At 41.7% G+C, this 27,650-nt stretch overlaps 1 protein-coding gene across 1 annotated transcript in view; it reads right to left on the bottom strand.

The window, feature by feature from the left end:
* Positions 1–6,811: 6,811 nt before the first annotated feature.
* The window catches only part of Smc1a (structural maintenance of chromosomes 1A), a 42,612-nt gene continuing 21,773 nt past the window's right edge, over positions 6,812–27,650 (bottom strand). The window contains exons 16-25 of the mRNA XM_050131202.1: positions 25,207–25,348; positions 20,323–20,468; positions 20,078–20,231; positions 19,121–19,231; positions 9,869–10,025; positions 9,322–9,476; positions 9,051–9,202; positions 7,744–7,813; positions 7,416–7,526; positions 6,812–7,072 (exon numbers count right to left, since the gene is read on the bottom strand). Coding sequence (XP_049987159.1) covers positions 6,989–7,072; positions 7,416–7,526; positions 7,744–7,813; positions 9,051–9,202; positions 9,322–9,476; positions 9,869–10,025; positions 19,121–19,231; positions 20,078–20,231; positions 20,323–20,468; positions 25,207–25,348 — 1,282 coding nt within the window. The 3' untranslated portion in view covers positions 6,812–6,988. The remainder of the gene's footprint in view (positions 7,073–7,415; positions 7,527–7,743; positions 7,814–9,050; positions 9,203–9,321; positions 9,477–9,868; positions 10,026–19,120; positions 19,232–20,077; positions 20,232–20,322; positions 20,469–25,206; positions 25,349–27,650) is intronic.

The raw sequence follows: 27,650 nt of genomic DNA, 5'->3' as shown, positions 1-27,650 counted from the left end.
TTTGGTTTTTCAAGACAGGGTTTCTCTGTGGCTTTGGAGCCTGTCCTGGAACTAGCTCTGTAGACCAGGCTGGTCTCGAACTCACAGAGATCCGCCTGCCTCTGCCTCCTGAGTGCTGGGATTAAAGGCGTGTGCCACCATCGCCCGGCCCCAACCCCTATTCTTAAACTCTTAACTGAAATCCTACCTTCTGGAAAAAAATCTTGGCCGCTAGCCAACAACTTTCTATTAATGACACTCAATGTACACTTTATTCACATACACAATTTAGGTCAGTGCTTTATGCCCCCAATCTTTCTGTTTGGTTGTTTGGTTGGTTTTTAAGACAGAGAGTTTCTCTGTGTAACCCTGATTGTCTGGAACTAGCTCTGTAGACCAGACTGGCCTCGAACTCACAGAGATCCATCTACTTCAGCCTCCTGGGTGCTAGGATCAAAGGTGTGTACCACCACTGCCTGGCCACCCCCAGTCTTCTTTAATATCAGGTGCCAGACTGAGATCCCTAATGTATCTGTAGTCGCGGTCCTGTTTCAGAGCCTCCTCCAGCTTTCCCCACTGCTCATAATATCAAAGCTAAGCTGGATTGCACGGCTTCCAGCAGTTTTACCAAGGACCAATACTAACTACCCTCTGAAACCATAAACTCACACATTCTCTCTCTGCTTAGCTCCCCATAATGTTCCTTTGTCCCTTCCCAGATAGCAAGCACCAACTCCTCTTTTAAGACTCTGTTGATGTACACCCTCTTCTACAAAGGTGTTACTGAGCAATTCCTCCAACCCACCAGACTCCAGGGAGAAGCACCCAGTGCTTTCTATAAGCTCGCCCTGCCCCATCTAGACTTCTGTTATATCATCTGCTGCATTTAGTGTGCTCCTCTGAGTCACTACTTAAGCTGTGAATTTCTGGAGGCCAGAGAACTGAGTCTAGTTGAGGGCCTGATACACAGAAAGAAACTCAATATATGCTTGTAGAGCAGATGAATGGAAAAGGGGGATGCAGGAAAGAACGAATGAGTAAATGTTCAAATCAATGTACAGAGTAATAACCAAAAACAATGAACTAGATACACTAGAAAAATCAACACGTAAACAAGTGAAAAGCACATGAGAAAATGAGGGCACGAGGCGAAGAATGGATCCTCCCCTCCGTGTCTTGCATCAAACTCACCAGGAAGAACTTCCCTGGCCATCACACATCGGAATTGCAAATGTGTTGACCTCTTTTAGATTACAAGGAACACAGACACGCTTGCATTGGTGATGGACGTTTAAAGCGTCCACAGCAAACAAGACAGGAAGGGCTTCGCGGGCAAACTTGAAAATGGCTTTTGCTCCAAAGCAGCTCAGAGCCTGGCTTGTCACCCCCTCAGTTGAGGCATCTGTTGCTCCTTTCTCTAGTGCCTCCCAAAATGGTGACTCAACTACTTTCTGGCTGTATTTATTCTCCTCCTACTGCTACTGACTAACTTCTCTCTGCTCCCCTGTCTCTAGCCCATGGCTTTCCCTGCCTCACCTCTCCTAGGACTTTCTGCTCCTGCTGCTTTGTGGCTCTTGGGACTTTGGCTTCTATTAATCCATGGGCTCTCTTGGTTCACTTGTCGGTCTCCCCCACTGCTCCTCCTACTCCGTTGCTTTGTAGCACATGGTTCAAGTCACCAGGTCGCTCGCTCCTCTGCTGCCTCACGGATCTTGTATACGTACCCAAGCCTTCTGCTGCTCCATGGGTTTTACATAATCAGTTTGTCTTGCGGCTCTTGCTATATCACGGCTACTATTGCTTTATGGCTACTGCATCCATCCTTTTGGCCCTGGGTGTCTTGCTGCTTGACGGCCAGCCCTATGAACTCATAATACTGATATCTCACAACTTACAATTTTTGAAAAGATTTTTTTTGTTATGTATGTGTTGAGTGCCTACATGTATATATGTGCACCATGTGTGTGCCTGGTGTCCACAGAGGCCAGAAGAGGGCATTCGACTTCTACAGTTTTGCTGTTGCCGTGTAGCTTCCAGTCCCAGTGAATTCTAATTATCCCCTTATTTTGAATACCACAGATTCACTTCCCTGAAATTCCCATTTTATACCTATATGCCATTAGATACGCCACTCACATAGATGGAATCCCCACAAGATGGAATCCTTACTCCAGTCCACTTAGTAGGCTGCTAAGCCGTCTAGAAATTTGGTACCTTGGTTCTGATACTATCCCAATCTAGTCAACTGCAGTTAGGCCTGTCAAGTCACGTGGTACAGAGTGCGGCAACTTACATAGAGAAACCTCTCAGAAGGAGTGAGGCAAGTGTTTTTGATGGTAGTATAATTGGCAAGCATTATTTGCCCTGCACACACATCAACTCTCAAAGCTCAACCTAAGTCCCACCTTCCTTACCATTTCTACCTCTCCTGACGAGAACCTGGGTTCCATTTACGGCTCCAATACTTCCCAGTAGTAGGCCCTTTGGGAAATTAATTTCTCTTCAAGGACCTTAGGAATTATCAGTCGCTAAATTCTTTTATAGGTTTAGTATACTGGGCATCTCTTTATATGCTATTGGATAATGAGGCATCTTACCTGGGAGAAAACCCCCAGAATATTTTATGGGATTAAAGAGGGAGTTGGAGTCCTGGCTTAGCGGTACACAGGAGGTACTCAGTCAAAACTGATCGAACTGGATGGGTGAGTCCATGACTGGGGGATGCAGGGGACTGACGATACTGTACACAGAAAGCTTGAAGGGAGTTCTAGGTGCTGAGGAAGCCAAAAGAGGATTCTGATTCAGAGATAGGTGAAGAACCCACAACTGGGATAGAGTAGGAACATGGCTATTCACATAGCTCCGCAGTCACCAACCAACCACACCAAAATTCATCAAAGTATATCCTTTGGGAACTAATGTGTCTGGATGTTCTGCCTGCATGTATGTCCGTCCACGCACCACATGCACCTCTGGTGCTCACAGAGGCCGGAAGGGGGCATTGGATCCCTGAAACTGGAATTAGACAGCTTGCAGTATTATGTGGGTACTGCAAATCAAATCTTCATCCTCTGGGAGAGCAGCCAGTGCGCTTAGCTGCTAAGCCCCTCAGTTCATCTTAGCTTGTATCTGACCACATTCAATCCATCCCCGCTGTCCTTGTCCATGGTACAGACTGGTTTTTTTCACCGTTCCTAATCTTCATCCTCTTCACAAATGCACATTCATCCACTTGAAATCTTACCAGGTGACTTCTGTATCAGTCCCTGAGCTTTCTGCAGGGACTATGCCAGTAAACAAGCTATCTCCAGGCCCGCCCTGGTGGTTTGGTGCATTTGCTTGAGACAAAATAAGAAACCATTCATAAGATGCTGGCTGGAAAGGACACTGTAGCCACAAGTGCGTAGAACATGAACACAAGTCATTCCCATCCAAGCTGTCTTGTCTCTTTGGCTCTGAAGTATCTTCTACTTAGAGCTGGTTTCATAGCTCCCCCACACCCCCCCTGACCTTTAAGGTACGGTTCCTAAGTCTACAGGACCTTAGTCATCTGGTGAATAAGCACTTTAAGGCTGAGAGCTTACCCCACATGCTAAAATGGAAGGTTTGGAAGTTGGAACCCATGGATGGCCTGTTTCTTAGGTACAAGCAAATATGGCAACTATAATGTCCCCTAAGCCCAAATTCTAACCAAATACATAAAACTCATTGTTTGGTGGCCTGGAGAGATGGCAAAGCAGTTAAGAGCACTGTCTGCTCTTCCAGAGGACCCAGGATTGATCTCCAGCTCATAACTCTTGGGCATGTACATGGTACATAGGCAAATGAAACACTCATACACATAAGATAAAAATTAACGTTAAACATTCTTTTAAAACTCATTTTGTTCCTGATTACCTTTAGCATCTCTTGCTGCTTTTCCCCACCCCTGCAATCCGTATGCTTCAGCGCTCCTTAATTGCTGGGTTTGGCCTCCAGATCTTCATACATACCATTGTCACCACCTGGAGTTCCCTTCTACTGGAACTAGTGAATTCCTATTTAAGTTTCCGTTCAGGTATCACCTCCTGGGCTGGAAAATGTCTTCTCTGGATTTCTCCTAACATCCTTCCTATGCTTCTGACAGAGCTGATTACCCACGGTGCTTATGACTTGGCTTCCAAGTAGACAGTGACTTAACCACTCAAAGGCAGGATAAATATTTGACTCATCTTTATATTCTAGGTGTGCAATACTAAGATTTTCAGAATGAAATGTCTGATTAAAAGCAGATACTAGGGTGGGAAGCACTCAACTCCTCAGATGGAGTCAACCTAGTTCCTTCTCCTTGGGTTCAGTTTCCTTAGAAACACCCCATGCTGTCCATCAGGAAACAGTGAGCAAGAAGAAAGGAGATCTAAGTGGAAGTCTAGGCTCTATCACTAATCCATTCGAATCTCACCTCCCTGATCCTGAGGACTTTGAAGCACTTGTGTTCCAGTGTGCCAGGGCCATGTCTAAGGCGTTTCACGTGACCCTATCCCACAACGGAAAGGGCTAGTTATCTGGATTATTATTCACACCTACTGAATCCTATTTCCAGAGGTGGAAGCAGAGCAATTTAGTTTTGAAAAGTTCCACATCCTTTGGAACATGGGGGTGTGGAAGGTAACTGCTGATTTTCATTACGAGCCTTTCTGTACTATTTTAATTTTTACCTGTGTATATACTGCTTTTACCTTTTAAAAGGGGGGGGGGTGGAGTTCACAAGTGATTCTGATGTATAGCCAAGGCTGCTAACTACCTCTGCAATGGAAAAAGCACTGGAATGAATTAAAGGAAAACAAACTTGGGTTCAAGTTCAGTGTTATCCGGAGCATTTAACCCCTTGTGTGTCAGTTTTCCCTTTAAGGCAGAGAATAGCAACTGCTATCTTTAAGAATCTGGGATGAGCAGGGTGTGGTGGCGCACGCCTTTAATCCCAGCACTCAGGAGGCAGAGGCAGGCAGATCTCTGTGAGTTTGAGGCCAGTCTGGACTATAGAGTGAGTTCCAGGACAGCCAAGGCTACACAATAAAACCCTGTTTCAACAACAATAAAAGAAACTGAGGCTCGTAAGTAACTCATCGAAGTTTCTGTAGCTGGGACTAGAACCGAGTCTGGTCCTCAAACTGTGCCTGCATTTGACAAATGATGGCACATGGGACAATGATGGTATATGTCTTTGATTAAACATCAGCTTGTTTAGTCATGCCTTCTAATATGTATTAAAAAATAATTAGCACATCAAACCTGCGATTTCAGGAGTTATTGTATGCTTGTATGTATGTATGGCATACATGGAGGTCAGAGAACTTGTAGGGAGCTAGGTCTTCTCTTTCACCCTGTGGGCCCCAGGGGTCCAACTCAGGACATCAGACTTAGAAGCAGGTACCTTTACCCACCAAACCATCTCATTATCCCACAGTGTATTTCTGAAAATGAGAATGGATTCATCCACTCCCTGCATAATTAGAAATTCCGAGTGACACTATGGTGGAGCCTGTGCCCCACACACTGAGCACCATTGAGCAACCAGTCCCAATTAGACCTTACCTCCTTGAGACAGAGTAATAGATCACCTTTGAACTTTCACTCCCCTTGCCTCAGATTCCCAAGTGCTGGGCTTAAAGGCTGGAGTCACTGGGGCTGGAGAGATAGGTCCATGGTTAAGAGTCCTTACTGCTCTTCCATAGGACCTAAGTTCAGTTCCCAGTAACCATGTTGGGCAGCTCACTAACTGCCTGTAAGCCCAGCTCCAGCAGATCTGATGCACATCTGTGTTACGCACACAGTATACCCATAAGTAAAAACAATACAAATAAGCCTGGGGGAAAGGGGGCACGTGCAACAACATCCAGTCTGACTTAATTTTGAAAAGTAAACAAAAAAGCAGTGCAGAGATTTAAGATAAACCAAATGTGATGACTTCTGCGACTGAGCAAATATTAAAGTCATCGTACCAGGCTTTATTTCCTCAGCAGTTCCCAACAGCCAATGAGGTTAGTTCCTGCCCAGATCTTAAACACGCTAGGCTGACAAGTGCCTACTAGGGCTTAGTTCCTGACAGCCCAGCTTGGGGCCCAAGCACAGTTATCATGTGTGATTGAAATTGAAACTACTGGCTTCCTTAGGCTCTCTATTAATCAGATAAGCCCTATCTGTGCCCTGGCCCTTTCTGGATGACCAAAGCATCCAACACCTCCTAGAGACCTCCTAGATGGTTCCTTTTCAACAAGGGTCAGAAGCCCTTCCAGGCCCAGCAATAACAAGACTTATATTCGGAGGGGCTGCTATCTGGTGGTGCTCCACACATGGATAAGGATTTAGTGAGAGTCTGACATCATTATGAGATAGGTAAATGTAAGCCCCAAGTTACAAATGAGGGAACCAAGGCAAAGAAAGGTCAAATGATTTGCTCCAGCAACAATTAGTTAAGTGTTAAAAAGTAAAAGAGTAGAACTCTTAGTCCCTTACTAAACCTTACTAATCTGTCAAGGTCTGGCTCAAAGGTGAGCTTTCCCACAAAGCATGGAAGTGATAATCCTCCTCTCAAGGAACTTGTGATATTTAACTAACCAGAGTAACTGGTTACCTTACCATTTCCTTACCATTAAGAGATGTTCACCGATTCGATTCAGTATTTTAAATAGAGGGTGTCCATTCTGTGTCAAATGAACAGGCACAGGAAACAGTGAACGAGGGCAGTGCAGTGACTGCCCAGGACTCCTATGAGGTCCCGGGTACTTTTGTCCACTTGGTGTGCCGTCACCCTGTACTCCCTTGAAATAAAATTCAGTTATGCTCCTTTAAGTCTGGTATCCAATATTTATTTTGCAAACAAATCACATGCACACATAATGAATGACACATGTCCACATACATAAGGGAGCATGGTGCCCAGAGAATCCATGATAATGGGTGATGAGAGAGATCCAGGAAATACACAGAAGGCCAGTTCTGAGATCCAGACAAGAGGGTAGAATTCCTGCTACTGTTCATTGGGGTTGGGGTTGGCATCTGGGTACTTGGTGAGGTCGAAGGTCAGAACTTTGCTGATCACACAGTCCCCTTGCTGAAAGGGAAAAAAAAAAAAATATCGAGAGAATTAAGAAAGGTATACAGCCTGGAACAGGGGCGGAAACTGCCTCCCTATGTATCTGCTCAAAGGCCAGGCAATGGTTCTTTCTGGGTATGGAGAAAGGATTCACTCCTGTGTGCATTCTTTCTTTGCCTACCTCTAAACTTTCCTCTGTCTTTACTGCCTGGCTAAAAATTCAGGGCAGGGCTCCAAGAAGCCTACATGGCTGCTCAGGACCTGATTACCTCCACCCCTCCCCCTCCCACCGCTGCTCTCTCTTCCTGCCTCGGAGAGTTGGGCAGGAAAAGGGCCGGCTCCTGAGCCCAGCCCACACTACCTCAGGATAGACTCCAATGAGGCTCTCAGCCTTGGTGTAGAATTCCTCCTTGAGAGAGATGACAATGGCCTGGAAGTTGCAAGTTGACTGCTCCTTGATGTAATTTGCCACCTGTGGGAGGGGTATTCAGCAGGGCTTAAGACCTAACACTCCCATTTTCCAAAGTAAGACTAAGAAAAGGCTATTGATTATCAAAACAAGGATGACCCAGTCTTCCAGGCACACAGAATAGATGAATAGCTAGAGCACAGTCAGGAATTGATCTCTGAATGAAACCCAGTCCCAATTTGGGAGCTTCCCGCCCAGACCTCACCTTCCTTGCACTCACCTTGCCAATGTTGGTATTATCCAAGGCAGCATCAATTTCATCCAGGACAAAGAAGGGGGCTGGCTTGTAGCTGAGAGGGAATGAATAGGTGAGCTAATACTACAGAAAGAGGGTAGCAACAAGAGTAGGCCAGTCCCATAGCCGGGATAGGGCAATTGCATTCAGAAACCAAATAACCCAACTCTGAAAATTACAGTGGCCTAGGCCCCAGAATTCCCTCCTCGGTCTCTGGTTCTGTGTGCCATTGTCCCTCTAGGACCATGAAAAACAGGGCCTTTTCCAGGAACTTCCAGGTTGGCTGGGAAGACAACTGTCTCCAATGAGCAAGCTACCTGTGGGTCTCCTATATCCCAACATATCACACTCTGCCATGCCTCCTTACCTCCATACATGCAACAGCAGGTTCGGCCTAGAATATTTGCTGGGTTCCTTAGCAAACTTTTCTTTTAAAAAATTATTTTATGTGTATAAGTACTTTTCTTGAATGTATATGTGTGTACCATGTGTAAACCTAATGTCTACAAAAATCACAAGAGGGCACTGGATTCCCTGAAACTAAAGTTATGGATGGTTCTGAGTCAACAAGTGGGTGTTGGAAACCAAACCTAGCTCCTCCACAAGAGCACAAGTGCTCTTCCTAACCACTGAGCCACCTCTCCTGCCCCCAAAGACTACTCATTTTTTTCACCTACCCTTAAAAACCTTCCTTGGCCCCCACACACTACAAGTTAGGTGTCCCTCCTGTGTACACATGCCACGTACACTACTGTCTGCTTATGTGTCTGGCTTCCTCTAGTCTCGGAGCTCCTTAGGCCATAGATTACATCAGACTCACCTGTCCCCAAGCTCCCGATAGAGTCTGGTACAGAGTAGCACTCAAGAAATGCTCACGAAGTGATGCTGCATACTCAAACGCTAAGTTCTAGGGGTCATGTTTAAGCACTACTGGCCTGGGATGGGGAAGTATCAAGGTATGCCAGATGTCAAAGATGGCTTCCCAGAGGAAGGGGAGGAGAATGAAGAGGTATGTCAAGCCAGATATGTACAGAAAGTGCCTATTAGCTAGCAACCATGTGAGGGAAAGCCTAGAAGTGGAACTAAATACATGCAGGAACCAGGAGGCTAGGTTGAGTGGATAAGGATAGATGAGGAGGACAGGTCCAAAAAAACTAAGTGCTGTAGTAGATAGACAAGGAATCCCCAAAACACCTTCACCTATGTAGACCTCTGTATATCCTTTGACCCCAGAGTCTCTGGTTGCCTCAGCTCTGCCTCTTCACCAACTGCCCTATGGGGCAGAGTCTTACCTGTGGATAGCAAAAAGCAAGGCCAGAGCTGCAACTGTCTTCTCCCCGCCTGACAAATTGTCCATAGGCCGGAAGCGTTTGCCAGGAGCTACACAATTGTAGTTGATGCCATCCAAATAGGGCTCTTCAGGATTCTCAGGGCCCAGGAATGCCTAGGGGATGACAGAGGGGATGAGGACCTGGTATGTGTACATGGGCATGGTGATGGGAAGAGGGAAGAGCAACTGAAAAAGAATGGTACGAGCTGGTTGCATAAGGGGCTCCAGTCTACCTGGGCACTGCTGTTTCGAGACAGAGCCTTATAGATCTCATCAATGTTGGTAGCCACAGATTCAAAGCAAGCATTGAATCGGTCAAAGCGCTCCTTCTTAATCTGTTCAAAAGCCTGCTTGGCCTTCTTTGCTCGCTTTCTTGCTGCCTCAAACTCTGCCAGAAAAAAGAAGATAAAATGATGATCGCTCAGGGCCCTGGGTTCTGCCAGGGTTGAGAACCACACCGTGCCAAGAATCACCTGTAAATGAAAATTCTAGGGACAACCTACAATGAGAGAAAAATGCCTGAAGAAAGCCCCACAGGGATCAGTATCCAGTGAGTTGGCCACCGCAGTCTAGTCCTAGAGCCACACAAGCATGGACTCCTCCATGAGCTATATCAGCTATCTTAGCACCATCATTTGCTCCCCAGAAAGCGAGTAGATAATCCCCACTGTTCAGGGTACCCAGCAATTTTGAATATCAAAGTATGTGAAAACAGAGGCTGGTGTGTTATCACAGCACACCGTTATCAACCTTTAGTCCTCTGCTCCCAGCAGGTCTTACCATCTGAGGTCTCCTGGAACTTGTCTCGGACACTCTCCAGCTTTTCCATGGCCTTCATGTTGGGGGCAGCAATCCGCTGAAGCACACTCTGCTGCTCATTCAGCTTTTGCTGCAGTGTGTTCATCTCTTGCTTGATTTCCTCCTCCGCCTGTGCATCCTGTAACCCCACAGCCAGCAAACAGTAAGGAGCACCCGACCCAAGTCCAGACCAGTTGAGAGATGACCAGAGCTTGGGGACCTGCTCCTATGTAGAAGGCAAGCTCTTCTCCAGCTCGGCGTCTTTCACAAAATCCAGCTTGAAGTAACTGTTCTGTCACTGGAAATTCTAAGTGAATGTGGCTTTCTCACCTTAGTTCTTCGTCCAGATCTTGCCAACCTATTTGTCTCTGGAGGAACAGCTGCTAGGGGCCCTCTGTGGCTTAGCCCGAGCCATGAGTCAGCACCATCCCAGGGTGACCTGAAACTCCTCACAGACTGCTCTGGCCTCCACTTACAGCTCCACAATAACTAAGGCAACTCATGCTTTCCTCTTAAATCATTGTATCTGAGCAAATTCCACTCCATTTTGGTTGGGGACCCCTTACAGCTACTGTAAATGCATGTTTGAATTTGTGCCTCACTGCCACTTTTAGTTAATAACTACTTTAACTGAATAGCCACCAAGAGCTGTTCCTGTATTCACAGAATTCAAGGCGCTAACAGAGAACACAGTTAAGTAAATAATCAGAATGGTGCAGGATTAATGTAAAGACAGTGACAAGCAGTGTTGAATCAGCACACAAGAAGAGAACCCGATTCAGACTCCGGTCAGGGAAAGCATCTGGGCGTGTGTCTAAGTTAAAGCCTACAGGATGAACAGTAGATGAAAGAGCAGACATGGTTTTGTATACAGCTGAGAACATCACAGTCAAAAGAGAGAGAGGAGGTGCCTCATTGGTTAGTCACTGAATTAAAAGCAATTCAGGAATAATCAACTTTAGAAGTCACCCCCTTTAAAGAACCAATATGGCACTATTAACAACTTGTGTGCAGACATAATCACGCTTGTGCACTCACAGAAGCATGCTGGGGAGGCAAAAGAAAGAGAAGCTAGATAGACAAGCAAAGGACAGATTATAAAAGGCTGTGCAAAACATACATTTTTATCTCAAAGGAGACCAATGTGATTTAGGAGCAAGAAGGACATGAATTTATTTACATTTTAGAAAACTCTTTTGAAAACAGAGAAGAGCTCTGGTATGCTTGAAGGCTAGAAGACAGCATCAACTCTCCGAGAACTAAAGTTACAGACAGCTGTGAGCCATCACATGGGTGTGAGGAACTGAACTTGGATCTACTGCAAGTATGGTAAATGCTCTTAACTTTTAAGCTATGTGTCTAGCTCCAAAACTTATATTCTAGTAAGCCATTAAGCCTAAAAAACCAAAAATCTAAATGAAGTTAATTTCTAAACGCACATGATTCATCACGTACAGTGAGGCTGACACCGTAATTAACCACGGAGACAAGCCCAGGACCAGTGGACTCAACAATAAGTTTAATCAAACTTATTATTATTTTGGGGGGGAGGACAGGGTCTCATTATATAGTCCTGGCACTCACTGTGTAGACTACACTGTCCTCAAACTCACAGAGATACACCAGCCTCTGCCTCCCAAGAGCTGGGATTAAAGGCATGAGTCACCATACTTGGCAAACTTTAAAGGAAAATCTAATGTCAATACTTGTTAAACTGTTCCATGAACTAGAAAGGGAAGGAACATTAGCAATTTCATCCTTTGAAGCCAACCAGCACTACCATAATGCCAAAATCAGGTAAAGATGACGACAAAAGAAAACTATAGCTCCAATGTCCCTGGTGAACACAGACACAGAAATTTTCAGGAAAATACTTACAAACTGAATTCAAGAACACATCAAGATCATACATCATGACTGAGTAGGTTTCATCCCAAGGATGCAAGGCTAGTTCAACATATACAATCATGAACTCACAATAACTATGGCTACCTGTACAGAGCCACATGAGACAGTCCTTGACAAGAATCAGTGATAGTGGTTGCTCATGGGGCCATGACCCTTACTGCTTACTGAGCTTCTGAAAGAGGTGAAATCATTTTCTCCAGCTATGTACCCAGCAAGTAGCTCCAATCTGTTCATTTGGACAGCCTCAGTTACTTACTAAGTCACAAAACAAGTAGTCATGAACACAAGAAAAAGACTTGTAAAGCTGAAGTGGGGTGTGTGTGGTAAGTATGAATTATATACATGTGTGAAATTGTCAAATAATATTTAATTATTTTAAATGTTAAAATGAAAAGCTGAAATACTAGTAATTAAAACACACAATAAATGTAACAATGTAATCTTTTTAGATTTACTTTTAAGGTATTTTATTAATTCTTTGAGAATTTCATGCATGCATACAATGTATTTTGATCATATTAACCCCATTCTTCCCCTTACTCCTTCTAGATCAATGGTTCTCAACCTAAGACTATCAGAAACACAGATATTTACACTACAGTTCATAATAGTAGCAAAATTACAGTTAGGAAATAGCAATGAAAAGAATTTTATGGTTGGTGACACCATAAGGACAAACTAGCTAGCTCGAAGTATTAGGAAGGCTGAGAACCACTATCCTAGATCCACTCCACTCCTTCATCTCTCAACTTCCTGTCATTTTTCATAAATTTATTCAAAAATTTTCTTACAATATATTTTGTTCATATTCTTTTCCCTCCCCAACTTCTTCCTACCTAGCCAACTTCATGTTCTTTCTCTCTCAAAAATAAGCAAATCTTTAAAAAAAAAAAAAGAAACATCAGCAAATCCCACTGAGTCCAGTATGTTCTGTCCATATACTAATGAGTGTGAGACCATCCACTGGAACATGGTCCACCTTTCAAATTTATGTTTCCTTAAAGAAAACTAACTTTCTCCCTCAGAATTTACCAACCACTAACTAACAGGTCTTTAGCTAGATGTGGGGGCTCCTGTGCCTTTTATACTGGAATGTATTTTTTGCTTTTTAATTATGTGTATGAACTTGTGTATGGGTTTGTACACATGAATGCTGGTACCCAGTGGAGGAGAGAGCTGTCAGATCCACTGAAGCTGGTATTACAGGTGTCCCATTGAGCTGCCTGAAATGGGTGCTAGGACTTAAACTCGGGCCCTCCGCAAGAGTGATGCAGGCTCATAGCTGCTGTGCCATCTCTCTAGCTGACCATGCTAGAATGCTGACTGCCTTGCTCTTATACAGAAGAACCACAGCTGCTGGGTATGCCTGTGCACATGTGAATGCAGGTACCCAAGGAAGCCAATAGTGTCAGATGCCCCTACAGCTGAAATTATGGGCTTCTGAGCCACTTGACATAGGTACTGGAAACCAAACTTTGGTCCTCTGCAAGAACAGTAAGAACTCTTAATTGCTAAGCCATCCTTCTAGTCATGCATATAAATAATTTTAAGGACAAACACATGATTATTTCTATATAGATATAGAAAAGACATTTAACACAGTTCAATATGCCTTTAAGGTAAAAGTCTTGAAGAAATTAGAAAAAAATGGAACATACCTTAAAACAATAAATGTTGTATGTGACAAACCTATGGCCAACATTATAAAACAGAGAAAAACTGAAAATATTTCTTCTAAATTTTGGAATGATAAAAGAATCCAACTGTACACTCTTATTCAATACAGTGCTCAAAGTCTTGCTAGAACAATAAGGTGAGAGGAAGCCATAAAAAAGCATAAAAATAGGAAACAAAGAAGTGAAAATACTCATATTCACAGACATGACTCTGTTCTTGATCATATACATTCTACCAGGACACTCTTACATTAAATAAACACTTTTAGTAAAGTTGTAACATACAAAAATCAATATACAAAAGTTAGTAGCTCTCATATATATCAACAACAAACTTCCCGAGAGAGAAATTAGGAAAAATAACTCATACATAATACCTTCTTCAAAAATAAAGTACCTAGGGATAAGGATGCAATGAAAACTTTAAGGCACGTAAAAAAACAAAAGAAGATACCAAATGACAGAGAGACCTTCCATCCTCCCCATCCTCCTGGACTAGCAGAATTTATGCTGTAAAAATGGCTTTTATTACCAAAAGTAATATACATATTCAATGCAATTCCCATTAAAACTCCAACAACATTCTTCACAGAACTAGAAAAAAAATCTGAAAATTAATGCAAAAACACACACACACAAAAACACATACAGTCAAAGCAATCCCAAGTGGAAAGAATATTGTTGAGGGTATTATAATATCTGACTTAAAACTGTATCACACCCCTAGCTAGGAGCTATTGGCAGTTGATAGCTGCTAGGAGAGGAAGAGCCAGTTTTCTCCTAGCAGCCTGATCATACTGTAGCAAAAGGCCACAGCTCCAAGAATACTGAGGTAGCACTGACTTTATTTTATGGGTTTATAAAAAAGGAGGAGGAAGAAGAAGATGACACCAAGTTGGCTGAGTAGGAAAGGATGGCTGGATCTGAGAAGACTGAGGAGAGAGGGTGAATATGATCAAAATACACGGCATCGAATTTTCAAACAAGGAAAAAAAATGATCACCGAGCGATGAAAACAGCTTAGTGATGGCACAAAAACAAGCACGTAGATCAAAAGAGTTAAGACAAGAGACCCAGAAACAAACTCACAGCTATAGCCACCTAAATTCTGACAAAAGCATCAAGAATATATCTTTTACCCTAAACAAAAAACAAAAACAAAAAAAAAACAAAAAAACAAATCAAAATGGATGAAAGACTTACTTTCAAACCTCCAACTCTGAAAGTGTTACAAGAATACACTTGAAGTTACAGGTATAAACAAGAACTTTCTGAATAGGACTGAAACAGCACCGAAAATAGTCCCAAGAACCAATAAATGGGACATGAAATTAAAAAAACAGATTCTGCTTAACAAGAGAAAGCATCAGAACACATAGCCTATACACTGGGAGAAAACCTTTGCCAGTTAAGCCTCAGACAGGGCACAGATATCTAGAATATATAAAGAATTACAAAGAGTAAAACACCCAAGCCACAAAACTGCCAATCATAAAAGGGTTTATGTAATAAGCAGACAGTTCTCAAAAGAAGAAACACAAATGACCAATAAATATTTCAAAAGGCCCAGCAAGATGGCTCAGTGAATAGGGTACCTGTCACCAAGCCTGAGTTCAAACTCCAAAATCCACAAGGTGAAAGGAGAGAACTGACCTTAGGAGGTTGTCCTTTGACCTCCGCATATGTGCCATGTGCCATGTAAGTATATATCTATATTAAATGTTCACTACTGTTAGTCAGCAGGAATGCAAATTAAAACTACTTTGAGATTCCATCTCACCCTTAGTCAAAATGATTATGATCAAGAAAGCAATAAATGTTGGTGAGGCTATGAGAAAAGAACAAATTTTACTCAGTGCTATCAGGAGTATAAATATTGCCATTAAAGAAATCAATATGGTCCCTCAAAAAATTAAAGATAGCTGGGCATGGTGGGGTACACTTTTAATTCCAGGACTTGGGCAGCAGAGGATCTCTGTGAGTTTGAGGCCAGCCTGGTCTACAAGAACTAGTTCTAGGACAGACTCCAAAGCTACAGAGAAACCCTACCTTGAAAAACCAAAACAACAACAACAACAACAAAAAGGAAACAGAAAGGAAGCGTGGGGGAAGGTAACAACATGTGACATGAAAGTGGAAAGAAGGCTACTGAGGGTGGAGAGAGCAGAAATGGGGAGAAAGAATGGGAAAACAAGAACAAATTTTGTAGAAAAATGCCATAATGGTTTAAAAAAAAAAAAACCTTACACTGAAAAGTTACAGCCATGTTGAACAAAAATTTATGGAAAGAAAGAAAATAGAATCCCATTTGAAGATCTCTACATACTGCTGAGGAATAATCTGTAGAATAGGCTTTTAAGCGAAAATTAAAACTATATAAGAGTTTACTATTATCTAGAAGAAGGTGAGACTATGAATGTAATTGCATGCAAACATATTTGCATTTTAAAACCACAACAAAGAGGCAATAAAAAACCAATTAAAAGTGACCTAGTGATGAAGAGAAGGGAACAAAAATAGAAGCCAGAATTTTCTTCATGTACCCAGTTTTATTCTTTTCATTTTAGAACCGTGTGATCCTGCATAGTTATGTTAGGTAAAAAAATTATTGGGGTACAAGATGTTCAGAAGATGATAAAGCACCACTCTAATGATTAGTTGCTAATTAATGACAAAGACAAAAGTGTATGCTCAGCAATGAGTAACCTGGCAACGGACACTTTTAACTATGGGACTAAACTCAGCATCACTAGTTAGTAATGGACAAATCCTGATAGGATGTACCTCATGGTGAAATACAATATAAAACACAATACTTCTGCATCCTAACTGCAAGGATTACAGTGTGAGCCCTCACATGTAGCCCTAGAGCTGAACTATCTTACCATCTGTATTTTCTTCACAAGGCTCAGGAAAAAAAGAAAATAAGTGTGCATGTAGAGTGAAAGTCAAGGAGAGAAGCAAAATGAGAAACCAAGTATGATAAATTGGATCAGTGAGTTGGCTCAGATTGACAACCTAAGTTTGATCCCTGGGACTTACATGGGGGCAGGAGAGAATGGACTCCATAAAGCTGTGCTTTGACTTCACACTCATGATGTGATACTCACACAGACATCATATACATACATAGGCACAAGTTTTTAAAAAGGGGGCTAGGAAACAAGATTTTTCAGTGAGAATTAGAGACACAGACTTAAGGACAACGGTGTTAAACTGAAAATTTCAATCTTAACTAGAAGTACCAATGTGAATCCTGCAATAATTTTATTTTTTCTTCAAATCTACTTAAGAGTTAGAGAAACACTAAGCTGTCAGCTGTCTTGAGCACTCCAGTGTCCAGACAGTAGTTACTAAATAGTAGCATTTCCCACTGAATAAAAGAGTCAAGAACTTCACAGGGAAATAGCTCATTCCTGGTCTGGGGTAAGATGTATAGAGGTTGAGCCTAGACATATCAGGAACTAAGGAAGATGAACAAAGACCACAAAGGGTTAATGCCAAGATGATGCAGAAGCCAACCTAAACGCATTCCTACCGGCTGCAGACAGAGCACCAAGCATAAGCACAACAGACTGAACAAACCATATGTACTTACACTCACACTCTCAATGATAGAAGACAGCTGGGTGGACGTGGACAAGTGCTGAGAATGCAAGAAGGCGATTCCTAACTATGTGACCTGATGATGAAAGGAGTCGGGCTGCCTTTCCTACAGGATTACCAAGTGGGGAGAAGAAAGCACTCTATGTATTCTCGCTAATAAAAAAAGAAATTAAAGAATAAGATGGCCATTTTACAATGGGGACCAACAAAGTGTGGACTTCATAAAAAGTCCCATAAATGAGACCCTATAGATTTCCTGCAGAAACAATACTGCCTCTGGGTAGCAAAATATCCTACCCTACCACTGAGAAGCAATGCTGCAAACAATAAGGATTTTTGGAAAAACAAAAACATATACCATTAGCACACCTAAGAATATTAACAGTAATTGTAACATCAAACGTTAGTATTGAAGTACTTGTTGTATAACTTATCTCCCTGAGGGCTCAGAGTGTCTTCTCCATCTCATCTCTGCCATGGGGTCAAAGCTAGAAGCACACATCTGATTGGCTGATTGGTTTCTCACTCTGTACCAGTGTCCACTTTGCTCTTTTCTTTGCTCTACTAGGAACTGATCCGAGGGCACTGTGTGACTGGTAAGTACTCTGCCACTGAGTAATATCCCTTGCCCTCTCTGCCCTTTGAAATTTCCCATCCAGCTACTAAGGAGACCTTACTAGACCTGGATGGAGGTGGGTGGTCCTTGGACTTCCCACAGGGCAGGGAACCCTGATTGCTCTTTGGGCTGACGAGGGAGGGGGACTTGATTGGGGGAGGGGGAGGGAAAGGGGAGGCGGCGGTGGGGAGGAGGCAGAAATCTTTAATAAATAAATAAATTAAAAAAAAAAACCTGCTTAAGCGCAGGAGTTTGAGGCCAGCCTGGGCAAAAGAAGAGACTCTGTCTCAAACAAAATATAATAAATGAATGAATGAATGAATAAATAAATAAATGAAAACCCTAACCAAGACAGACTGGGACTAGGACAAAACTGAACAAAGCGTTTCCTTTACAACTTGTTTTTGGCTACTATTTCATTACAGCAATAGAAAAAAGCAAATAAAAACTTGAATCCTGACTTGGACACAGAGAATGCAAAAACATTTACTGAATATTAGATAGAAAAAAATGCTATTTTATTGTATATGATGGTATAGTATATTTTCTTATGAACCCTCATATTCTATAGATACATGCTGAGGCAATTATGAACACAACAATGCTTCAAATTTGCTTTAAAACACTCCCATAGTGGAGGTTATAAAAAACAAGATCTGCCATATGTCACTAACTGCTCAAGATGGGTAACTGGTGCCTGGTATTCATTACACCATTTTCCTTACTTCTATGAATATTTGAAGTTATCTATAAATTAAAAAAATCATATTTTCCCTGGACATAATAATAAAAAAATAGACTACAAAGCAAAAATATTTTGGAGACTTGTTCCTATAGGAACCTGTGTGAAGTGAAAGTGGCCTGCACTGGAGAGATGATGCAGCAACAATAAGCAAGCAAATAATACAGAATACTCACCGTCTTTAGAAGGCTAAATTGATAGAACTTGGTAAATTAGTCAATCATACAGGGTAAGTGCATGTCAAGAATGAAGCTCAGATTTTTGTTTCTGAGCATGTGACAGGTACTGAAGGGGAAGTCTGGGGAAGAAAGCTGGAGTTTGAGGTAAGCTGTGGGGCTAAGTGTAGAGATGCCAGCAGAGGTGAAGACAGCGAAGGAGGTAATCACAATGCTAAGGGAGAGCAGTACCTGAAGCAGAGCCCCAAGGAGCACCTAAGGTCTACCTGTTTACTGCAGTTTTCTTCTAGTTCTGTGTGCACCTGGTCTTAGCTAGTACATACATACACACATATACACATACATGCATACAAGTAGGGATATGGGAGACTGAGGGTGCAAGAGACTCCCAACTCAGTCATCCTTAACCAGATCTTTCCTTTTTAGCCACAGATTTCATCTGCTCCAGATAGGTAAACATTTCTTGGGACAGCTGAGAAAATGCCAATGCCTCCCAGCCAGAATTCTTACCTTCAGATCCTCACACAGGTCACCATAGTCAATTTCGATGAGGGCCTCTCGAGCATAGATGCTGGATGTTCTCTGGGAACCACTCACTGACTCCTCTCCCTGAGAGCTACCCTGCAATGTTGAGACGGAAGGAGAGGCAGATGAAGCAGACTGACCATCTGTATCCCTTTCGAGAATAGGGGTTCCTTTGAAGCTTTCAATGTCTTTGAGAAAGCACCTTGCTAGATGACAGAGGCCGGGGCCAACAGGAAGGTCCAAATTGAAAATTGGGCTCTATAGCTCACCAAGTTTCTTCATTTCTAATGTGAGGATAATGGCCAGCTAACAGAGCTATAGTTACAATTAGGAATGATTGTCATGGCCTATCAGTGTCTGCAATACCAGTGTTCAAAACTTCTACTGAATTAAACTGAAAGGCTATCTGGGAAGAGCTCCTCAGTTAACAATTCTCCGCTCCTCACGACCATCTTTCGCTTCCAATTGATAAAATGCCACAGTTCCTCTGATTTTTTTCCTACACCTAAACTTCCTTACCTCTGCATTGCTGATGTCCCCTATCGAACCCTCTTCTGGCCAACCTCCCTCACTGCAGCTAAGCTAAATCTCAGGTTCTCCAGTTTCCTGAATCTTCCTCTGCTCTTGACTTATGTTCCTTAGTTCACGCTCCTACCAATGTTCAGTATTTGATAAAGACCTTAAGATTATTCAATCACTTCATTATCTTTCTGACCAATCACTAGCTTGAAGCTCTCCTCTCAAGTCAATGTTCCTCTCATAACAAAGCCTGACTTCACTACCTCCACCTTGAGACATCTCTTTTGCACCCATCTTTACTTACATCCCTGCCAACTCTTTGCCTGTGCTTCTATCTGATGCCTACCCTTCGCAGCCATTTTTCCTTTTCTATCACTGGTAAGCTGCTCACAGATCACTCCCACCACCCACCATAATACTCACTTCTTCCTGACTAATATCATCCATGGTGCCCTTTGACAGTGGCAATTTGATGTCCTGCATCTTGCAGGCCTGCAGCAAGTTGTGGCGGTCACTGCGTTTCTGTTCAAGCTTGGTCTCAATGGCTGTCACCTCCTTCTGTAAATGAGTCATTTCCCTAAAAAGGTCCAAGTAGCAATGTTAAGATCCAAATCTGAAGGCTGCCTGCTTTACCTACTTCCACCCTGCCCAGGCTGCAATACACTCACTTATTGGCACCCCCAAGCTTCTTGCGAATCTCTTCCATCTCATGGTTCTTGTCATTCACTTCTGATTTTTTGGCCAGGTGCTGATTCTTAAGGTCCTGTAGCTGAGCCATGGTCTCATCTATTATCTTCATGTGTCTTTGCTCCTCCTGGTCAGGGGAATAAGGCAAGAAGTGAAGATTCACCTTGAACTTTTTCCTTTTGTGTCATCCTTCCTAATAGGCAGTTTCTTGGAGTTGTGTGTCAATGATCTCTGCTTTCACACAACCCCTCAGACTTCTTTTATCCTTTCCTACATAATCTGGTGGCCTTGCCCAACTACAATTATGTAAATTGTCTACTATAGAGAGTTCAAACTATGGAAAAATAAAGGGGAAAGAATGGAGGATTCACTCATAATCCCGCCAGCCAGAAAGAAACAGCTAACATTCTAGCATATTGCCTCCCTTTACAAACAACTTTAGGGTTGAAATTACATTTTATCTTTGTATCATAATCAATGATTTTCTTCTTCTTTTTTGTTTTGGTTTTGAGACAGGGTTTCTCTGTGTATCCCTGGCTGTCCTGGAACTCACTCTGTAGGTCAGGCTGGCCTTATATGCCACAAGTTTATATCAAGTGTCTTCCACAATCTATGTTTTTAAGGATTTGCTTTATTTTTAATTATGTTTATGTGTGTTGAGCATGTACGTGTGAGTTCAGGTGTTCAAGGAGGCTGAATGTCTTGTAGCTTAAGTTACAGACATTTGGGGGGGGGGGGGTCATGTAACCTGGGTGCTGATAACCAAACTCAGGTCCTATAAAAGAGCAGTATACACTTTTTTTTTTAAGGTCTTTCCAGAAAGGGTTTCTCTGTGTACCCTTTGCTGTCCTAGAACTCACTTTGTAGATCAGGCTGGTCTCAAACTCAGAGATCCACCTACCTGTCTTTGCCTGCTGAGGGCTATGAATAAAGGCATGTGCCACCACACCAGGCCCGTATTCACTTTAACTGCCAAACCATCTCTCAAGCCCTTCTACCTTATTTTTTAAGACAAAGTCTCTCACCGAACCTGGCACTCATTCTGCTAAATTAGCTATCTAGCAAATCCAGGGATCCTCTTGTCTCTACCTCCCCAGCACCGGGATTACAGAAGTGGAGCACCATACTCAGGTTTTTATGTGGGTGCTAGGGAGCTCAACTCATGCACGTGGAGCCAGCTTTTTATCAAATGGATCATCTCCCCAGTCCTCAACATTTGTATATTTAAATTTATACAAGCAATATAGTGTATTTTCTGAATAGATACTAACCTGGGATTACCACTAGAAAGAAGAAGAGGACTGAGGTTGAGAGTAACCAATAAAACAAGAATTACAGTCTTACGTAAAATGTTCTGGTTTAAAATGTTTAAAAATTTTTTTTCCTTGTCTGTATGATTGTATGTATCACATGTGTACTCTCAGAGGTCACAAGAGAGTATCAGACCTCCCTAGAGCTGAAGCTAGACAGTTGTAAGACACCTGATGTAGGTGCGAACATAGAACCTAGGTCAAGTGGGAGAGTAGTACTTATTCGTAACTGCTGGGCCATCTCTCCAACCTACATTTTAATTTCTTTCAAAGAAAATTCTCTTTCCTTCCTTCCTTCCTTCCTTCCTTCCTTCCTTCCTTCCTTCCTTCCTTCCTTCCTTCCTTCTCCCCTTTAATCTTTATAAGAATCATATAAAGGGAAACATGTTGGGCTGGTGATATGGCTCAGTTGGTCGAGTGTTTGCCTCATAGGCACAAAGCCAAGGATTTGATCCCTAGCACTTCACAAAACTGAGTGATGCTACATGCCTATAATCCCAACATGTGGAGGATATGTATTAAGTTTGAGGTCAGTATAGGACATGAGACCTTGTCACAAAAAAAAGAAAAAGAAAATACAACTAGAATTTAATCCTCAAATAACTTCTAAAAATAATAAACACACAGAACACTAAAGCAAATTATGGCAACACAATAACTAATCAATTTTGTGGATGAGAGTTCTTTGACAGTCTTCTACATACAGATTTTTATATTCATGGATTCATGGGATATCAGCATTTGGCAAAAAGCTGTACTATGCTATGTGTGCAGGTGCGTACCTTTAGTCTCAGCACTCAGGAAGCAAAGACAATTGGATCTCTGTGAGTTTGAGGCCAGCGTGGTCTACATAGAGTTCCAACCATCCAGGGATACATAGTGAGACTGTTTTTTTTTTTTTTTAATGTATTGAATGTTTAGATATTTTTGTCATTCCTAGATCATAAAGTAGAGCAACTACTTAGACTGCATTAGATATAATACAGAGATGATTTAAAACATTCAAAAGGATGTGTATATTTTACAGACAAAAAATGCAGCATTTTATACAAGGCACTGGCATTCTAGTGCTGGGGGTGGGGTAGAGGTTCCTAGAAACAATCTGTGAGTATCAAGCGAAGGCTGTACTATTCTGACATCTTTCTGCTAACCAACAATTATTCAAAATGAAGTAAAAAGTCACATAACTACACTATCTTGGAGCATCCAAATGCAAATTTAGTCCTGTCCATTATTTTACTACCTAATCTGCAAGTGTATGTAAGATTGCAGTAACACTATTCTAGATCAACAAGGGTTAATGAAGAAGATACACAAGCAACAAATAGGTAGATACAGAAGTCAAGTGGTAGTTCAAACCAAGAAAACCAAATCACCTCAGGAAGAAATGCTATAAGAAGCAAGGGTTTCACAGTAATTTAAAGAGAAAGAATATAAGGAAAGTCATCACAAAAACCACAGTGATACAGGCATGCCAAACAGTATGATTGCGACAGACACTAGCGCAGTCATACCATGAGATGGCTGTGTGTCAGTAAAACATCATCTGTTGCACTCGGTTTATGTGGCTAATCTGAATTTAGGGTCAGAACACTTGGAGCTATGCCTCTAATGGTACTTGCCAGCCTGTTCTTTCACTGCTGCTTCCTGCTCGTCACCTTCTTTGTGGGCTCCCGGAAATCCTTAAACCCCCACCAGCATGTTCCAGGCTAAATCTGAGAAAGCTGTTGAGGGCATTTATTATAAATCTCAAGAGGAAGCGAGCAGATGATGAAATGCTGTTCACCTGCAGCCACTAGAAACAAGTGGCTGTGGGCAACAGAAATACAGAACAACTCAGGTCCATTAGACCTCAAAAGCAAGGCTAAGTGGAATCAGTAGAACTGCTAAGGAAAATGCATAAAAGCTTCTGTTGACAAAGTAGAAGACTTAAAAAAAATGAATATTAAGAGATTAATTTGGTTGCCAGCCAGGCATTTAACCTAGACTAATCCAATTTCTTGTTTTTATCAAATACAGGATGTCTGAAATAATGAAAATATCTTATGGCTCACTCAGCTGGTTGGTAAGGCCATATACTGATCAAAAATACAAAAACAATCAGGTTTTTAGGACAGCGTTCTAACAGATTAAAGACTGAAACGATTACTGACCTTCTCTAAGTCATTTTCCTCTAACATTTATTAAAAGTACAAGTTACCCTTTTCAAAATCCAAATTTTATTCATTTTGCTAGTATTTAATTTGTAAGTTTGTCTTGGCTTTTGGTTAGGCATTACAAACACATACTTTTTTGAGGTAGGGTCTCTCTACATGGCCCTGATGGTCCTGGAACTTATAGTTAGACCAGGCTGGCCTTGTACTCAGAGTCCTCCCACTTCTGCCTAGGGTTAAAGGCGTGTGCCACTACACAAACACTCATTTTTATATTTAAGTAATAACAGGATTTAAGCAGCTCTGGCTATCTTGAAAAACACTTTAGCTTTAAATGAGATCTGTATGTTACTAAAGTTTAAAGACCACTAAATTATGTAAGTACATAATGCCACATAATTTTCTAAATTCCTACTTTTCAAGGGGCACTGGGTAGTCTCCAACTTGGAACTATGAATAATGTTTATAATAAACATCAATGTGTTTGCACAAAGCTTTCTCAGCACTCTGGATTACCTCCTCGGGTATTACTGAGAGACCATAAACACACTGTGAAACTTTTTGATAGATGGCAAAATGTTATATAAGAATACTGGTCTCGGGCTGGAGAGATGGCTCAGAGGTTAAGAGCACTGACTGCTCTTCCAGAGGTCCTGAGTTCTTTGGGAAAAAAAAAATACTGGTCTCCTGCACCATATGAGGTACTGAGAAGTGTTTGGTTTGTTTTTAATTTTTGGACAGTGTGAGGCTAGAGAGATGACTCAGTGGTTAAGAGAATGTACTGCTCTTCAGTTCTCAGCACCAACATCAGACAACTCAAAACACTACCTGTAATTCCAACTCCAAGGGGATCCAACATCTCTGACCTCTGGGGGAACCAACACACACACATGTGCATATAACCACATACAGGCATATACATGCAATGTAAAATAAAAACTTTTAGATAATGCGGAGCAGGAGAGAGATGGCTAAGCAGTTAAGAGGGCATACTGCTGTTAGAGAAGACCCAAGTTTAATTCCCAGCACCCACATTAGGCAGCTCACAACTGCTTGTAATTCCAGTTCTAGGGTACCCAAGGCCTCTACCCTCCATGAGCACCTCATGTACATATACACAACACGGACAAAAAAAAAAAAAAACACAAACCTTTAAATGACAGAATATAAAGTATACCCAATGGTGCTTTAATTTGTATTTCTTTGATTCCCAGAAAAAAAATACATTATTTATTCTTGTGAGCTACTATCCTTTGGAATGTTTGTTTCACATACTCATTTCTCCCCATTAAGGTCTTGGTGTTCGTCATTAAATGAAAAATGTATAAATTATAGCTATTTACTTGTGTGCATTATATCTATTCCAATTTTCCCCTTGTCATTTTTCTTTCTCCTTCCTTACCTTCTTAAGCTTTTCTATCTCATTTTCATCCTTTTTCACGGTCTGCTCCCACATGTGTACTTTATCCTGGTCTTCCTTAAGCTGGTTCTTCTCAAAATCCAACTGGATGCCCAAGCGAGTCTTCTGATTCTCAAATTCCAAGCTATAGAAAGAAAAAGGAACTAGACTCAGCACTAAGGGCCTCTCAGTGACTACCAAAGTCTCAGTTGCCATGGCTCCATCCATTCACAAGTATACCAAATTGTGTCCAGAAGCTGGAACTCTATTATAAGACAGAGAAATCTAAGCCAAAGTCCATCTATCCCCCTTTAAACACTGGAGAATTCACCACCTTCCCAATTTACTAGAAAACATGAAAAAGAAAAAAACAAGGTTCATCTAAAACCATCAGTTATGAGTTTGATTTGTCAAGCTTTATGTACTTTATGTAGATTATCTCTATTTCTCTACTCAACAACTCCCATAACTGGGAATTAGTGCCCTTACTTTTACACAGAAAACAGGCTAAAGGGAGGGAAAAAACTGTGCCTAAGGCCGCAAAGCTAACAGCTAAGCAAATACCAGAAATGGACTGGGATCCAAGTCTAACATCAGAACCTATGGTCTTTCTTCTACATCATTATTATAATTCTTCCACCTGGACGGAGTGCAATCTCAATTATAGTCTCTATATTTCTCATCTGTAGATTTTCTTATTGAGTTAATTATGTATAAAGGAACCACTCAGTATACTTTAGCTACCATCATCAATGTGAGGAATATTGGCTATAATCAGCTCATTTTTACCCAACAGTTTCTATTCTTTCTAGCATCCTAAGCTCTGCTGCAAGATTTTAGAAGCTCCTAAGGGGCAGAGCTTTGGTAGTATAAGACAAAGAAAACACTGAATTCCTGCTATTTTGCTAGTGTTCTTTCCCTTACCTCTTCAGAAACTCAAAGTACATTAACAGCATATAGACACTAGCAGTCAAGCAGGGCTAGTTTCCAACTGCCCCACCAATCTTCAATATAGTGTGATAGATGCTGCCAGATGTCATGCTAGCAACTAAACCTATTAGTCACTATAATCCAAATGGAATGTAATTAACTCTACAGTTTCGAGGTATGTAATTTTTAGGCCAATCTCCTAAGTATAACTTATAAAGCCCTTGGTGATCTGGCCCCTACTGACCTTTCCACCTCCCCTGCCTTCCTCCTGATCCGGTTTTTATGTTCCAGGCATTCAAAGCTACTTAGTATTCAGAACAAGGCAAGGCATGCAGGCATGCTCTGTCACATCTCTAGACACGTTGTTCTCACTGGCTGGAACTCCTTTTTGTCCCTGCTTGGCTGGCTAAATCCTACTCACTTCTCAGATCTCTAATTCATCACTCCTTGTTCTTTTATAATGGCTTTTCTCATAGCACAGGGCAGGGTCTAAGTTTTTGTAACATTCCTTTTTGAATTTCAGATGAGTTGCACTGGTCAAATGTCACAGCTGATAACAGCTCTGTCACTACTCTCTATGCAAGACCCTTTCCTTTTATCTCCTTTATTCAACCTTTGATTTCTACTCCCATTATCTCCCCTTACTGTGACTACATATCTCAAAGTGAGCTAGGGAGACAGCTCAGTGGTTAAAAGCAATGTGCTCTTTCAGAAGACCTGAGTTTGGTTCCCAGAACCCAAACCAAGAGACCCACAACCACTGGTAATGCCAATTCCAGGGAATCTGACACCATCTTCTGGCTTTTGTGGGCGTTAGCACCCACATGGTATATTCTCATGGCAATGGCATATTCTCATTCTCTCTCTCTCTGGCACTAATACACACATGGTATTCTCTCTCTCTCTCTCTCTCTCTCTCTCTCTCTCTCTCTCTCTCTCTCTCACACACACACACACACACATACATACACACACATAAAAACAAGTCTTTAAAAATGCACATCTTTATAAAACGTCACTATTTTAAATGCACATTATCTATCTCATTCATTTTTCCAATCTATAACAGTTTTGTAAGTTATCCATGTTACTGCCTATAGATCTATTCTTGTTTGAATTGTTCCACAGTACTTCAAGAGTCTATGTTTACCACATTTAATTTAAACTTTCACCCCAATGGTGGCCATCTATATTGCTATCAACAACTCAATAATACAGATTATGCCTAAATGAACAGTCCTTAAAGGTGTCTCTTTTGATCCTGTAACAAGATTCTCTGGGACATACACCCACAGAGCTAGTAAGTGTGTATGTGTACCTCCATATACTAAAGAAGACATCTTATTTTCAGCAAATACAACTACTATGTTATTTTAACTGGCATTTCTCTGATGTAGAAACCAAACAATTCCTACAGTTTGCAGAGATTCAAACTCTTCTTTCTTTGACCATTTTTTTAAACTAGGTTTCTTGTTTGCCTTCTTAAAATTCTCCTCTTTATTTACCAACCATACTGT

The sequence above is a fragment of the Alexandromys fortis genome, unplaced genomic scaffold (genome assembly GCF_014885135.2).
Source record: "Alexandromys fortis isolate MF-2015 unplaced genomic scaffold, M_Fortis_MF-2015_v1.1 scaffold_373, whole genome shotgun sequence".
Taxonomy (NCBI): domain Eukaryota; kingdom Metazoa; phylum Chordata; class Mammalia; order Rodentia; family Cricetidae; genus Alexandromys; species Alexandromys fortis.
The sequence above is the reverse complement of the archived record's forward strand: the minus strand, read 5'-3'. Positions and strand labels throughout refer to the sequence as shown.